Below are 15,366 nucleotides of genomic sequence, written 5' to 3' on the forward strand. Positions count from 1 at the left end.
AGAGGGGGTTAGGGGGTACGTGGGGAGAGCAGGCACTAGAATCTGTTGGGACAGAATCCACCCAAGCGGAACCACCACTCTGAGAAGAATTACAGCTCCTCCTTCATCTTTTTTTTTTTTAAAGATTATTTCTCTACACTGTGTGTGATTTCCTCATATAATCAGAATATAATGAAAAAATTTTACATTAATTTTAAAAGAGACAATGCCAATTATAACTGACTCTGTCCAGTTGGGTCTGGGGTGGGTGTGGGGCGGGGGAGAGGGCGGAGACCTTGGAAAGCATGGAGCCCGAGGCTGGTCTTGGAGAGGGGCTTTGAGCAGTGGAGGGAGAAGCTGAGAAGGGGGGATGCCAAGGAAAACATCCAGGGGCAATGACTGCAGGGAGGGCGGCTGGGAGGGGCAAGCTTGAAAGCGGGTGTGGCAGAGGGCAGAGAGGGCCTGAGGCTTGTAAACATTTACTTGCTTACAGGTGACATGCCAGCTGGACATGCCTTCCACCCGCCCCTGACCCCCTACTCCTCTCTGAACTATCTTCCTGGCTGGGAGGCGTGGTGAGGGTGGGCCTGGGATCTGAAGAAAGCCCTGGAGGGAAGTCTGTACAGTGGGGAATTACGGAGAACAGGTTTCACAATTTCATTCTTATGCCGATTCCCATCATTGAATCTGGAGGGAAAATCCCAGGAATACAATCTTGAATATGGGGCCTTTTTTTGGCAGGGGGGTAGGTGAGGGATTGGAAGGAAAGCTGCCCTTTTCCAGTCCTGTGGCCACTGCTGAGTTTTCCAAATTTGCTGGCATATTGAGTGCAGCACTTTCACAGCATCGTCTTTTAGGATTTCAAATAGCTCAGCTGGAATTCCATCACCTCCACTAGCTTTATTCATAGTGATGTTTCCTAAGGCTCACTTGACTTCGCATTCCAGGATGTCTGGCTCTAGGTGAGTGATCACACAATCGTGATTATCTGGGTCATGAAGATCTTTTTTGTACAGTTCTTCTGTGTATTCTTGCCACTTCTTAATATCTTCTGCTTCTGTTAGGTCCATACCATTTCTGTCCTTTATTGAGCCCGTCTTTGCATGAAATGTTTTCCCTTGGTATCTCTAATTTTCTTGGAGAGATCTCTAGTCTTTCTCATTCTATTGTTTTCCTCTATTTTTTTGCGTTGATCACTGAGGAAGGCTTTCTTATTCCTCCTTGCTATTCTTTGGAACTCTGCATTTAAATGGGTATATCTTTCCTTTTCTCCTTTGCCTTTACTGTCACCCTGCTTATTTAACGTATATGCAGAGTACATCATGAGAAATGCTGAATGAAGCACAAGCTGGAATATAACCTCAGATATGCAGATGACACCACCCTTATGGCAGAAAGCAAAGAAGAACTAAAGAATCTCTTGATGAAAGAGGAGAGTGAAAAAACTGGCTTAAAGCTCAGCATTCAGAAAACTAACATCATGGCATCCGGTCCCATCACTTCATGGCAAATAGATGGGGAAACAATGGAAACGGGGAGAGTCTTTTATTTTTTCAGGCTCCAAAATCACTGCAGATGGTGACTGCAGCCATGAAGTTAAAAGACGCTTGCTCTTGGAAGGAAAGCTATGAACAATCTAGAAAGCATATTCAAAAGCAGAGACATTACTTTGCCAACAAAGATCCGTCTAGTCAAAGCTATGGTTTTTCCAACAGTCATGTATGGATGTGAGAGTTGGACTATAAGGAAAGCTGAGCGCCAAAGAATTGATGCTTTTGAACTGTGGTGTCGGAGAAGACTCTTGCAAGTCTCTTGGACTGCAAGGAGATCCAACCAGTCCATCCTAAAGGAGATCAGACCTGGGTGTTCATTGGAAGGACTGATGCTGAAGCTGAAACTCCAATACTTTGGCCACCTGATGCAAAGAACTGACTCGCTAGAAAAGACCCTGATGCTGGGAAAGATTGAAGGTGGGAGGAGAAGGGGACAACAGAGGATGAGATGGTTGGATGGCATCACCGACTCGATGGACATGAGTTTGAGTAAGCTCTGGGAGTTGGTGATGGACAGGGAAGCCTGGCGTGCTGCAGTCCATGGAATCACAAAGAGTTGGACATGACTGAGAGACTGAACTGGACTAAGGTGTGGGAACAGCAAGAAGGAATAAGTAATTCTGAAGAAAAGGCCTTTAAGTCACCTTTAATAAGTCGATTTTCCAAAGGACAACACCTACCTGGAAGGATGACTGGGAGCACACGAGAGTGACCCCTGCAGGTGGGCCTAAGTGAGCCCTTTAGGAAAGACTGCTCTGATTGAAAGGGATAAGGAACCACCTGTGGTCAGAAATCAGGACCCAGACAGCAGTCTTGACAGTGGTGCTTTAGGAAAAACGGGGCTACCCTGATAGCTCAGACAGTAAAGAATCTGTCTGCAATGTGGGAGATCAGGGTTCAATCCCTGGGTTCAGTCCCTGGGCAGGGCATGGCAACCCACTCCAGAATTCTTGCCTAGAGAATCCCATGGACAGAAGAGCCTGGCGGGCTACAGTCCATAGGGTTGCAAAGAGTCAGACATGACTGAGCGGCTGAACACTCTAGAAAAAAGCACTTTGTTAGCAGCAGAGTTGCCTAGACCATTCCTCCCCTCATATCCCCCACCTGCGGTCTCTGCTTCGAGAGGATGAGGAAAGGTAAGGCAGTGTGTGTCCTCTGGTTCAGACACAGGGACAGACCAGGGTACTGGGGGCCTGCCAGGATTCTCCTGAACCCCCAGCCTCCCCCAGGCTCCTCTCCCCGGCCCTGCTTCTGTGAAGGGCAGAACGTGAGCGTGACGGGGACTCCGGGAGGCTGGGGGAGGCCCTCTGGGGAGGTGGGTGGTTCGGGTTGGGCAGGAGACAGGGCCTGCCGCTCAGTAAACTGCCAGGTGTGAGGGCTGCGTTTCCTGCTCCATTTGAGCTGTGACCAATTCCTGAACTCAGCAAGCCCCATCCTGTCCTGCTGGCACCACAGAGACGTAGGGAAGGGAAGCTGGGCAGAGGCCAAGCCTCGGCAGGGCCAGGGCTGCAAGCGCTTGGGGGCCCTCCCTCCAGCCTGCGGCCCCTTTGTTTGTGGTTGTTTAGTCGCTCAGTTGTGCCTGGCTGCTTGCGACCCCGCGGACTGTAGCCCACCAGCCTCCTCTCTCCTTGGGATTCTCCAGTCAAGAACACTGGAGTGGGTTGCCACTTCCTTCTGCAGGGGGTCTTCCCAGATCCAGGGATCGAACCTGAGTTTCCTGGGTTAGCAGGAGTGTTCTTTAGCCCTGAGTCACCTGGGAAGCCCAGGTCCTCAAGGGCAGGTGTGTGTGTGTATGCGGGATAGGGGTTGGTGTGGCTTCAGGGTTACCCAGCAGTGCGGGGAGCATGCCCCTGGTAGGGGGTTGTGTCCATCCAAACCTGGACATCTTGTCTGTAGAATGGGCCCCTCCCCAGCTCCACAGCTCAGGCCACCCAGTCCCTCCAGACCGGCCGTGAGTGGAGGCTGGGAAGCCCCCATGGGAAACAGGGCCTGGAAACCTCAGTCAACAACTTGGGGAGAGGCAGAGTCTGAGGCATAGGACGTGCCTGAACCCAATGCCGACAAGAAAGGACGGTCCCTTTCCACCGCTGCCAGCGGAGCCTGCAGCTTCCATCTTCTGGGTCTGGTGGGCGGGCTTTTCTGAGAAGGACTGTGCTGGATGCCTCCTTCCCGGCTCTAGAGCCTGGAGACAGAGTCTGGAGGCAGGCCCTGTCCTCCCCCTGGGGAAGGATGACAAGGCAGAAGGATAGGAGACAGGCCCACAGGGCTTGTCACCGGGAGGGGGCTGGGGGAGGGGAAGGCCACTGCCTCCTTTTCTGGTCCAGCTAGTTCCAGCCCGGGAACTGCTGGCCAAGTCTCCGTTTGTAGAGCTTTCGTCATAAGACGGAGGGAGAAAGGGTGGACGTTTCCCAGGAAATTCATGCTTTAGAAAATTCCCCTCTAGCTAATGCCAAGGGAGCTAGCTGTGGGTTATTTACCCTAAGAAAGGGCAGAGGGGGAGGGAGAGGATGTCCCAGGAAGCCTCGAGAACTGTACAGTTTCTCCCACCTCGGGTCTGACCAAGAGTCTAGGATCACCCGAGGTAACCCTTTGAACCCAGCCCCCTCCCCAGACGCTGCCAGCCTGGGGCCTGGGTGAGGGTGGGGTATGGGAGACCTTGCCCTTGGTTGGGGGATCCTTCAGGAGCAATCCAGCCAGGCTCTGGGGCAGCTGCTGTGGAGGCTGGGAAGGACAGACTGACTCAAAGGACCTTCTAGCCAGCCTGCCGGGGCCCAGGAGCACACGACGCACAGGCATGGTTCAGCAAGCTGGCCTTCAAAGCCGCCTGCTGCCCGGGCCCCCGCCTGGGGTGCCAGGACCCCAGAGCAGCGCCCCTGGGCTCGCCGCTCCATGCTCACAGGCTCTGGGAGACAGGCTGTCCTGGGGCCCAGTCCGCTCTGCTCTCAGCCCCAGCTGGAACACCTGTGCCGCAGGTCCCATGGCTACCACCTGTGGGTCCTCTCGGGGGCTTTGATCTTGGAGACACACACATGCTGAAGGTTGGTTCTAGAATCAGTGAAGTCTGGGAAAGACTGAACCATTTCAAACCCAAGGCTAGAGCTGGGTCCTAATTCTCTTCCTTGCTTTCTCCATTTATCAAACTGAGCCCTACAGCCCCACTGCACAGTACCCTGACCCAGCACACTCCCACAGAGGCCACAGTAGATGTGGAAGCTGAGCTTAGAGAGGTCCCCTGACTGCATGACTATCTCCAGTAAGGCTTAGGAGTGAAAGAGATGAGCGTACACGCTCCCTTAAGCTGGACAAGCTGTGAATGTTTCCTAACAGATTTAACCCTGGGGGCTGCAGGCCAGAGCCCCAGGAGAGGCTGGGCAAATAACAACAAAAATGACTAGTCATGAATAATCCTGAAGTGGGCTTCCCTGGTGGCTCAGTGGTAAAGAATCTACCTGGAGTGCAGGAGATGTGAGTTTGATCCTTGGGCCAGGAAGATCCCCTGGAGGAGGAAATGGCAACCCACTCCAGTATTCTTGCCTAGGAAATCACATGGACAGAGGAGCCTGGCGGGCTGCAGTGCATGGGGTCACAAAGATTGGACACAACTGAGCAACCCCAGAGGCTCATCAGATGAAGAATCTGCCTGCCAAGGCAGGAGACACAGGAGAAGGGGGGTTTGATCCCTGGGTTGGGAAGATCCCCTGCTAAGCAACAACTAGAGGGGGAAAAGGCAACCCACTCCAGTACTCTTGCCTGGAAAATCCCATGGACAGAGGAGCCTGCAGGGCTATATAGTCCACTGGGTCGAAAGAGTCGGACATGACTCAGCAACTAAACCACAGCCCTGAGGGAGGGTTATGTGCAGGGTCCCGGCCGAGAGCCCCTGCGTGGTGACAGGCCAAAGGTGAGAGGGGCCGCCTCTCCCCGGGCAAGCCGCGTCTGGGCCTGTCCTGGAGGGTGGCGCCTCCCAGCACCTCTGGGCGCTGCTTCTTCCTCTCTTCTTCGCCCCACAAGTTAGCTGCGAGATTTATTCTCACTCAGGCTGCTGCTGCTCCAAGGTCACCCTCTCTGGCCTTGGCTTTGGTAAGCCCCAGAAGCAACAAGTGGAGGGCAGTGCCCAAAGGAAAGCCGAGTTTGGAAGTGACTCTGACCAGGGCAGGTCACCGGTCACAAGTCCCAGAGAGAAGGAAATGGCAAGGACGCACGCACCATCACCAGGAAATGGTATGATGACACACCTCTTCCTAGCCCAGGGTCCCTGAGGGCCCAGGGCACAGAGGCCGGAGAGCAGACGTCACAGGCGCAGGGCCTGCCAGACTCAGCCCGGGGGCCTGCGAGGCCAGACACTCGATTCCATAAATGAGAGCTCCTCTTTAGGCAAGGGCGTGGGTGGAACCCTCAACAAGGAGCAGGATGAGGCTGACAGGGTGATGGGAGATGGGCGGGCAGCCTCTGGGTGGGGCTAGAACTTCTGGCTCAGGAACAGGCACTTCCTAGAGAGCTGCTCTCAAGGCCCCAGCTGGGTGGAGAGATGTGATATGATGTCTCTTCTGAGGCTGTGAGAGGACCCCGGGGCCCAGCCTGGGTGCCCCTCTACAGATTCCTCGGAAGATGAGCCCCTCACCTACTCTTTTAGCTGTCCACAGTAAGTACGTTCACAGACCTGAGACCCTGAGCTCACTGGAAAGGGATGGAGGGTTCCTTTTTCAGCTGTATCCTGAACTTGGAATTGGACCTGGAGTGGCCCTGGCCCCTGGGCTCAGCAGTGAGGATACAGAGGGAACTGGGGGCCGTGGTGGGGCCAGGTGGGAAGATGAGTGTGTTAGACGCTCAGTTGTCTCCGACTCTTTGAGACCCTATGGACTGTAGCCCACCAGGCTCCTCTGTCCATGGGATTCTCCAGGCATGAATATTGGAGCGGGTTGCTGTTCCCATCTCCAGAGGATCTTCCTGACCCGGGGACTGAACCTGGGTCTTCAGCGTTGCAGGCGGATTCCTTACTGTCTGAGCCACCAGGGAGGCCCTGTGAAAGAGATAAGCTGAGGCAAAGGGGGAAGGCTGAGGGCTTTTTGTTCCTGTGGGTCTGCGGCAGGGGGTCATCTCGGTGCATCTGCCCCGTCCAGTGTCCACAGGCGGGAGGAACTAGGGGGCTGCAGGCAAACCCAGCCTACTCTTCCTTTCTGGCTTCCTGCTGGCCATGGGGTGAGGGGAGATGACAGGCAGGGACTGGCGGCCCTTCCTGCTCCTTGGCTGGGACAGAGACCCTGGCCCCGGGGGGGTCTGGAACCGAGGCCCAGTTCTGCCAGCTGCCCTGAGAAGCATGGGATTCTCCGTGCCTCTGTTTGGGAACCTATGTCTGGGTGTGCACGAGCACATCAGTGCATGGGTGCACTGCGGGGAGCCCCTGAAACCAGCCGGGGTGTTGGTAAAGGCCTCCTCCAGGGGCTGGAGAGGCCCCTTGGAGCAGTGGCTTCCTGCCCTCTCTTTCTTATCTTTCTCTCTCACCGAGTTGTTGGGAAGCACTGCCCTCCTTACACGTCCCACATGGGGCTCTGAAGACCAGAGGGATGCTGCGGACACTAAGGTTTCCCAGTGCCCAGGATCCCATCCCCTCCTCTGTCAAGTCCCAGCCTCCTGTCCCCAACACCCAGGCCAAGGTGCCCCATAGTGGGGACTTCAGACCTGACTTCAAGGGAAGCCCAGTAGTCCAGGCCTGCCAATCACGGTGTGCCTGGCTATGGGACTGGCTGAGAGGGGAGCACACGACTCAAGCCAAGCCAGCCACACTCAGCTCTGGGACTCTGTTAGGATGTAGCACAGAAGCTCCTTCTTCCCCCTGGCTAGGGAGTCGGCTTAAAAGTCTGTACTAAAACAACTACGATCATGGCATCCGACCCCACTACTTCATGGCAAACAGAAGGGGAAAAGGTGGAAGCAGGGACAGATCTCCCCTTCTTCGGCTCTGAAATCACTGTGGATGGTGACTGCAGCCATCAGATTAGAAGACGGTTGCTTCTTGGCAGGAAAGGTATGACAAGCCTAGCCAGTGTGTTAAAAAGCAAAGACATCGCTTTGCTGACGGAGGTCTGCATAGTCAAGGCTATGATCTTTCCTGTGGTCATGTATGGATGTGAGGGCTGGACAATAAAGAAGGCTGAGTGCTGAAGAATTGATGCTTTTGAACTGTGGAGTTAGAGAAGACTCTTGAGAGTCCCTTGGACAGCAAGGAGATCAAACCAGTCAATCTTGAAGGAAATCAACTCTGAATACTCTTTGGAAGGACTGATGCTGAAGCTAAAGCTCTAATACTTTGGCCACCTAAAGAGAACGGCTGATTCACTGGAAAAGACCCTGATGCTGGGAAAGACTGAGGCAAGAAGAAGAGCGCAACAGAAGATGAGATGGTTGGATGGTGTCACTGATTCAACAGACATGAATTTGGGCAAACTCCAGGAAATGGTGAGGAACAGGGAAGCCTGGTGTGCTACAGTCCATGGGGTCGCGAAGAGCCGGATGCGACTTGGTGACTGAACAGAAACAAGGGTTGCGGCGGGAAGGATATAAGCCTTGGAATGTCTCAGGGGCAGCAGCAAAGCTGCCTGGGAAGGCACCAGAGGGCGGAGGCGAGAGAGGCAGAGAGCAGCACCGAGGCTGGGGGACACTGCTCGGCTCTGGCCCAGTTAAGCCCGATGAGCTGTCCCAGACCTTTTGGGACATGTTTGTGTCACTACAGGGTCCTGGCACAGGGTGAGAAGGGACAGGAAAGGTGGGGAGCAGGAGAGCAGCAGAGAGGGCTGTGGTCTGCCAGGCTCCTCCCAACCGAGCACAGCCAGTGGGGGACCCTGGCCCCCCCACCAGGTGTATGGTGGTGTGAGTGGAGCCTAAGTTGCTTAGACATGGTTCTTGGAAGCCACATGCTGAACTCCCTGGCAGTCCAGTGGTTAGGACCTTGTGCTCTCATTGCCAGGCCCTGGGTTTGATCCTTGGTTAGGGAACTAAGACCCTGCAAGTCAGCACTGCTCCCCTCCACTGGCATTCTCAAGACTGGTGGGTGGGGCTGGGTATACAGAGATGGGGAAGGGTTCCTCACCAGACTGTACCTGCTCAGGGCAGGCATTTCAGTGAGCGCATCAGACCCTAGCCCCTGCCCTCAAAGGCAACTCTGTTCAGGCGTGTGAAGAAATGGGCGGACGGCAAGGGCTGAATAAACAGACTGCAATGATCACCAAGGACAGAAGAGACGGGCCAGGCATCACCAGGAAGGAGGACCAGCAGGAGCAAAGACAACGGCCAAAGAACGGCAGGTTTCGGGCAAAGGCGCCCATCGCTCGGAATCAAGTGGGGCGGTTCGATTCACAGCAGAAGAACTGCATGGGTGGAGTAGGGTGAGCTGGCAGAGCCGTGGGTAGCGGGGTTTGAATGCGATGTGACAGGCGCTCAGGCTCACTTTCTCCTGAGAAAGAATAGGAGGAAGACGATCACAGAGTTGTCCAGGAGGACTTGAAGGAGGAGCAGATGGAAGCGGGCTGTTAGGTCAGAAGCCCATGAGTCACCCGCCTGGGATGAGGACTGAGGCCAGGGAGGGACCCTTGAAGGGTCCTCAGGAGAACTGAGCCCAGGGTGGGGCAGGGCAGACAGCAGGCCCAGAAGCTGCCGAGGAGGCCAGCTGGCTGGGCTTGGCAACAGCTGCCTGCAGAATCCACGCCTCTCCTCCCCACTCAATAACATCACTTGAAGCCCTGCTCACACACTTGCAAAGAAGCCAGGATTCCTGGGAGCTGGAATTCAAAGCTGGTCTCAGCCCTGGCCCCATGTGCCTTCAGATGCTCAGAGGTACCTGCTCTGCAGAGGCCTGCAGCTGCCCAGGTGGCTGTGACGCGGGGCCGGGGCACGGGCCTCCCCTTGGGGCCAGCTGCCCGGAAGCCGCCTCTCCCAAGTTTATTTCCAAACATGTCAGATGTTCCTCATCTGGGAGGGAGTGAGGAGGGGCCCACAACAGACCAGCCGGGGAGGGGTTCAGGAATCCAGAGTGGCCCCTGCCCGTTCTTCAAAGCAAGCCAGTTCTCCCCAAGCCGCCTCCTCTTGGCCTGACCAAGGTCAAGGTTCCCAGCCCTGCGGGCACGGCTCTGCCTGTGGTGCAGGGCACGGGGCAGGAAGTGCAGGGAGAGGCAGAGAGTGGAGGGAGAGGGAGGGCTTCCCCTCCACCTGCCCTTCTGGGCGACACAGGGCTCCATGCCTGTGCCCCAGCCAAGCCTGAGGGAGCCCACGTCCCCCTGCTGGTGCTCACTGCCTGCGGGAGAGTGCAGGGCGCAGAGGCGGCTTGGAGAGCCGGAGGGCAGCGGCACCCTCCCTTCCTCTCTCCAAACTCCCCAACCACACCCCAGTCACTTAAGGCTGTTCTTGGCGGGGTCACCTGACACAGGGACAGGCCAGCGCAGGAGCAAAAGTGGTATAACTTGTCTGTCAACTCCATTAACACCTGGGCACACCATGAAGATATACATATAGGAGATCCCAGGACACACACACATGCACGCGCGCACACATAAGACATACGTGCACACGTATCCGTGGCAGGCCCATGCCCTTTGCAGAAGATGTGCAGAGATACGCAAAGGTGCAGAAACCCCAGCAGTGAGTTCAAAGGCATCCATGCAGTGGGGTGGGGTCCATCCCAGAGCATTACCCAAGCTCAGAGCACAGCCCGCCCCGTCACCTCGCCATGAACGCACTTCTCCTATAAACAAGCTGTCCCTAAGCCTCGTGAGCCCAGACACGGACTGAAGGCCCCGTGCCCAGTGAGGACCCTGACGGGGGCTGCCTGCAACTGCCAGGCTCAGTTTGGGTCGCCTGGCTTCTTGCAGCTGGGCCCTGGGGGACAGGGACCATCACAGAGGCAGAACCTCAGGGGGTCCTAGGTCGTCTGTCCTGTGAGGACACTGTCAGACCACGAGGAGGACGCAGCCTGGAGGCAGAGGAGGAGACGGGACTGGCTCCTGGCGCCTCCACGCAGCCCCAACCCTGGAACACCTGGCTCCATGGCCTTTGGTTTTCTTTCTACACAACGAGAGACAGTTAACTTCCTGGAAACCTCCAAGTTTAACCAAACTGAGGGGTAAACCTCCACCCCACCATAAGGATCCTGGTTCCACGTGCTGTGTGTGCTAAGTCACCTCACTTGCGTCCAACTGTACAACCCTATGGGCTGCAGCCCACCAGGCTCCTCTGTCCATGGGATTCTCAGGCAAGAGTACTGGAGTGGGCTGCCATGCCCTCCTCCAGGGATCGAACCTGCGTCTCTGGCTTCTCCTGTGCTGGCAGGCGGGTTCTTTACCACCAGTGCTGCCTGGGAAGCCCTCTTGGTTCTACAGACTTTCCAAATCCCTAGGGGGAAAACAGAACCCCAGATTCCTCCATAGTAGCATCGATGCAGAAGACAGCCCTGGAGAGAAGCCAGAAAGGGCAGGGGAGTGCCATCAATGGGAACATCACACGTAGCGGAGGTTTAACAAGACCAGAGCGTCGTCATCTGGATAAAAGTGAGTCAGTCTGGCCAAATTTGGTTTACACATATCAGCTACAAGAAAACAGAAAGCCCCCAGGAAACCCTTGCTTCCGAGCTGTGCGGCTGAGCTGGTTGCTCTGAGTCCAGTTAGGGAAGTCTGTCTGCACAGGAGCTGAAAGGACAGCCTCAGACACATGGAGGCCGCTTGTTGAATTGGTGCCCCTGGACCAGAGGGAAGCACCTGGAGGCCAACTTCAGAGCACACACCAGCACTGGGACACCCTCTCCCACCTCGCAGACACGCAGGGCCCCGGCCCACGCAGGGCCCAGAGCAGCACTTTGACCTCAATGATCCTTCTCTGGGAGACCCTGCCTTCTCAAACCAGGCAAGCCCAGCGCCCCCCGCCCAAAAGCACCCAGGGGCTGAGCAACTTCTTTATCCAAAAGCACTTTAAATGTCGCATGACATCACTTATATGTGGAATCTACAGAGAGATGATGCAAACGAACTTACAAGACAGAGTCAGACTCACAGACTCAGCGAGCTTCCGGCTGCCGGGGGGAAGGATGTGGGGAGGGTGCTTAGGGGTGGACATGTACACACTACCGTATTTAAAACAGACAGCCAACAAGGGCCTACCGCACAGCACAGGGCACTCTGCTCAGTGTTACGTGGCGGCCTGGATGGGGGAGAGTGGATAGGTGTGTGTGGATGGGTGAGCTGCTCTGCTGCGCATCTGAAAGGATCACAACACTTAATCAGGCCAAGTCGCTCAGTCGTGTCCAATTCGTTGTGACCCTGTGGACAGCAGCCCGCCTAGCTCCTCTGTCCCTGGGATTCTCCAGGCAAGAATACTGGAGTGGGCTGCCAGGTTTTATTCCATGGGCTACCCGACCCAGGGATCAAACTCGTGTCTCCTGTGTCTCCTGCATTGCCAGGTGGGTTCTTTACCCACTGAACCACCTGGGAAGCCCTGGGCAGGAATCTTACTAGCTTATAATTACAAACAATGGCTGTGATTGGTTTTCTCATAAGCTGGTGGCACTTATGAAGTCAAGGGCCTCCCACAGAAGAAGCCCAGGCCATCAACCCTTGTAGCCTTAATGAAACGAGGACATTAGAAGACAAGGGGGCCTGCGGGTAAAGGCTGGTCTGAGGGTGGAGGGCATGCCGAGGGAGGGTGCTTTCCAGCGGAGGGGTGGGAGGCCCAGAGGGGGTGGAAGAAGAGAGCTCAGACAGGGAGACTGACAACTGCCTTCACTCACTTCTTCACTCATTCCATCATCTAGTGCCAAACACAGCAGGCGATGCTGGCACAGCAGCTGTGCCCACCGCCCAGCTGGGGAAACAGACAAGTCAAAGGACAAATGCAAAGCCAGGGAATCAGAGAGGAGAGAGAGTCATGCCGTGGGCATCTGAGCACCCAGCCTCTTGGGAAGGAGCTTCCCAGGGGAAGCAGGAGCTGGGCCAAGGCCTCAGGCAGAGACAGGATGGGGGAGGTGGGATGGAGGCTGGCACAAGTGTTTATCTGCAGCACTGGAGAAGGGCTGTGACCCAGCAGTCTTGGGCAAGAAATCTCCTAGACAGGAGGGAGTGGGAGCCCAGGGGATGCGGCCCAGCACTGGGAAGGGCCTGCCCCCCTTTTCTCCAGGCTGGGTTGCCTTGGGCCAGCCTCACTCTGGCCTTAGTTTCCCCTCTGCACCCCAGAGGGGAAGAGAAAGAAGGCAGAGACTTTGAGCTCTGCGGATAAAAGCTCAGCGAGCCCCGACCACTACTCCCTGTAAAACAGGGCGGATGACGCCACTGCTTCTTTTGGCTGGTGAGCAGCCTGATCACCTTTGAAGATGAAACACGCTGGGGCCTAATGAGGAGTCAGTCAGCTGAGTGGGGAGTGGGGCTGGGCGGCAAGAGTCCAGTCACCTGCCCCACCTAGCCCCTCCCAGTCAGAACAGTCCCCGGCCCAGGGAAACAGGATGCTTCACACTGCTGTGCAGACCCCCGTGTCCCCCCCAAGCCCTGCCCCTCCTCTGGTGTAGGCTCCCCACCTCCTGGGCCAGGATCAATCCCACGGGCTCGAGCTACAACAGAGGCATGCAAGGGCCGCCTTGGCCTCCCTAGACCAGCACACCCCACGTGTGAGGCACCTGGCCGAGACATGCCTGCCCCCCGTGTTTCCCAGCCACATGGTCATTTTCAATATGGCAGCCGACCAAGGGGACACTCCACGGCACCCTTCACGTGTGAGTGTGTTAGATGCTCAGTCCTGTCTAACATTCTGCGACCCGTGGACTGTAGCCCGCCAAGCTCTACTGTCCATGGGATTCTCCGGGCAAGAATACTGGAGTGGGTAGCTGCTCCCTTCTCCAGGGGATCTTCCTGACCCAGGGGTCAAACCCAGGTCTCCTTCACTGCAGACAGATGGTTTACTGTCTGAGCCACCAGGATTACATGCATGAAAACAATCCTCAAGTATAAAAAGATACCCTGAGCCCGCTACTCCCCTCTCTTCCCGGGCTTTTGAAGGGACGTCTCCTACCAGATGCGCTCTGGAATGCAGTGAGCCACATGGTACCCTCTGGCCAGGCAATGACACCACCTCTGCGAGGCAGGTGAGGCCCAGGGGTGGCCCCAAGGTGCCTTGGCCAGACCAGACACAAGCCTCCACTCTCCTTTCTCAACCTTCGTTTCTTCCTGTCACTCTCCCTTTCTCTAGCCCAGGCCTGGGGCCTGCCCACTTGTGTTCTGCTCAGACGTCCCATCCCCAAGGGCTGACCCCACCTGTGTTCTCGACCCCGCACCCCTCATCCCTGAACAGCCAAACTCAGTCTCCGTAACAGGCTCCAGATTCGGGGGAAAGGGACCGGGAAGAAGACAAGCTCTCCTGGGAGGCGGCAGCCTCAGAAGTATGCTCACGTCAGGCTCAGCTGAGAATCTTCCCTCCGTGTTCCAGGAGAGGAGTGTACACCTGGGGGTGATCACATCTTCTTAATAGTTCATTTGTGTTCATTAAGTAATTAATTCACTTATCTGATTTGCAGAATGTGCCCAAAGGCTGGCCTCTTGGTCGTTAACATCCAACCTCCAGGAGAGCTTTTGGAATTAACCACCTTCCGAAATTAGGAGATGCCTATCTGCATCCTTCATCCCCCACTCCCCCGGGATGGAGGGGTGGGGGCGCTCACTGAGGGAGCCCAGCTTGGGAATCCCAGCCTGAAGGCCCTACACAGCCACCCCGGCTTGACATTCAGCCCAGAGCCCACGGGCCTGACAATTCCAAGCCCCACCACCTGCAGGCTCTGGGGCTCCTCGTTGCTCCTGACTCCCTCCAAGCGTGACTTTCAGGCAAGCCGAGCGAGGTCTGGGAAGGCGCTCCGGAAGAACTGGGAAAGCTTAGGACTCAGCCTTAGTGAGGGCCACAGGGAACAGCAACAGGGAGCCAGGCCCGGCTCGGATCGCCCCATGCGTGGGAGTGTCCCCTGTGCTGCTCGTCCGCGGCACTCCTTTCCACCCCACTCCCCTCACCAGCAGTCCAGTTCCTGTGTCTTCTCCAGCAAAGCCACACCAGGCTGCAAAGGACGCAGCGAAACCCACAAGCCTGCGTGCCTGTGCCCACAGCGCGCCACCTCTGTGAGGAGCGCCAGGCACAGGCTCTGCGGAGGTGGGCAGGGGCAGCTGGCTGGGCGTGGTCCTGTGCGGCAGGGGTTTGGGGAATGGCAGCCTTAAGCCCCCGAGGCTGTGCCGTGTGGACAGCCCTGCCATCCCTGGGGTGGCACCCTGGTGAAGGTGGGCAGGGGCTGGGTGCTCACCTTGTGGTCGAGCTGGGCACTGGCTTTTGGCTGTTGCTCCTGGCCAGGCAGCACGGTCTCAGGGCCCAGGTACTGCCTCAGGGATGACGGCCTCATGAGGCTCAGGAGCTGGCAGAGCGAGGACAGCTGGGGAGGAGAAAGGGGGCCGTCACTCACGAGCGCTTGGGGCGCTTCGGGGATGCGTGGCTGGGATACTCCGGCTGGCTCTGGAGCCAGCCCGGTGGCTCCTCTCCCTTGGGAGCCGTGTGGCCTCTTGGAGCCTGTCCCTGGCTGTGGAGTGGAGACAAGCTCCCCCATTCTTCCTGGGGGAGGAGGCTCACGTGCTCACAGGGCCTGGCACAGGGCGAGCATCCTTGAGACCAGGGGGCCCCAACCTCTGGGATCTAATGTCTGATGATCTGAGGTGGCGCTGATGTAATAATATAGTAGAAATAAAGTGCATAATAAACGTGACACATTCAAGTCATCCCCAACCACCCCCCCGACAATCCAACCAGTCCATGGAAAAACTGTCTTCCACAAAAC

The 15,366-nt window shown here is 56.5% G+C and overlaps 1 protein-coding gene across 2 annotated transcripts in view; it reads right to left on the minus strand.

Annotated features, from left to right (window-relative positions):
• Positions 1–15,366, minus strand: part of FAM178B (family with sequence similarity 178 member B) — a 45,423-nt gene that overhangs the window by 4,378 nt on the left and 25,679 nt on the right. For both annotated transcript variants that reach the window (XM_018054878.1, XM_018054879.1), the window contains one exon: positions 14,842–14,967. In XM_018054878.1, coding sequence (XP_017910367.1) covers positions 14,842–14,967 — 126 coding nt within the window. The remainder of the gene's footprint in view (positions 1–14,841; positions 14,968–15,366) is intronic.

Source organism: Capra hircus, chromosome 11 (genome assembly GCF_001704415.2).
Source record: "Capra hircus breed San Clemente chromosome 11, ASM170441v1, whole genome shotgun sequence".
NCBI lineage: Eukaryota > Metazoa > Chordata > Mammalia > Artiodactyla > Bovidae > Capra > Capra hircus.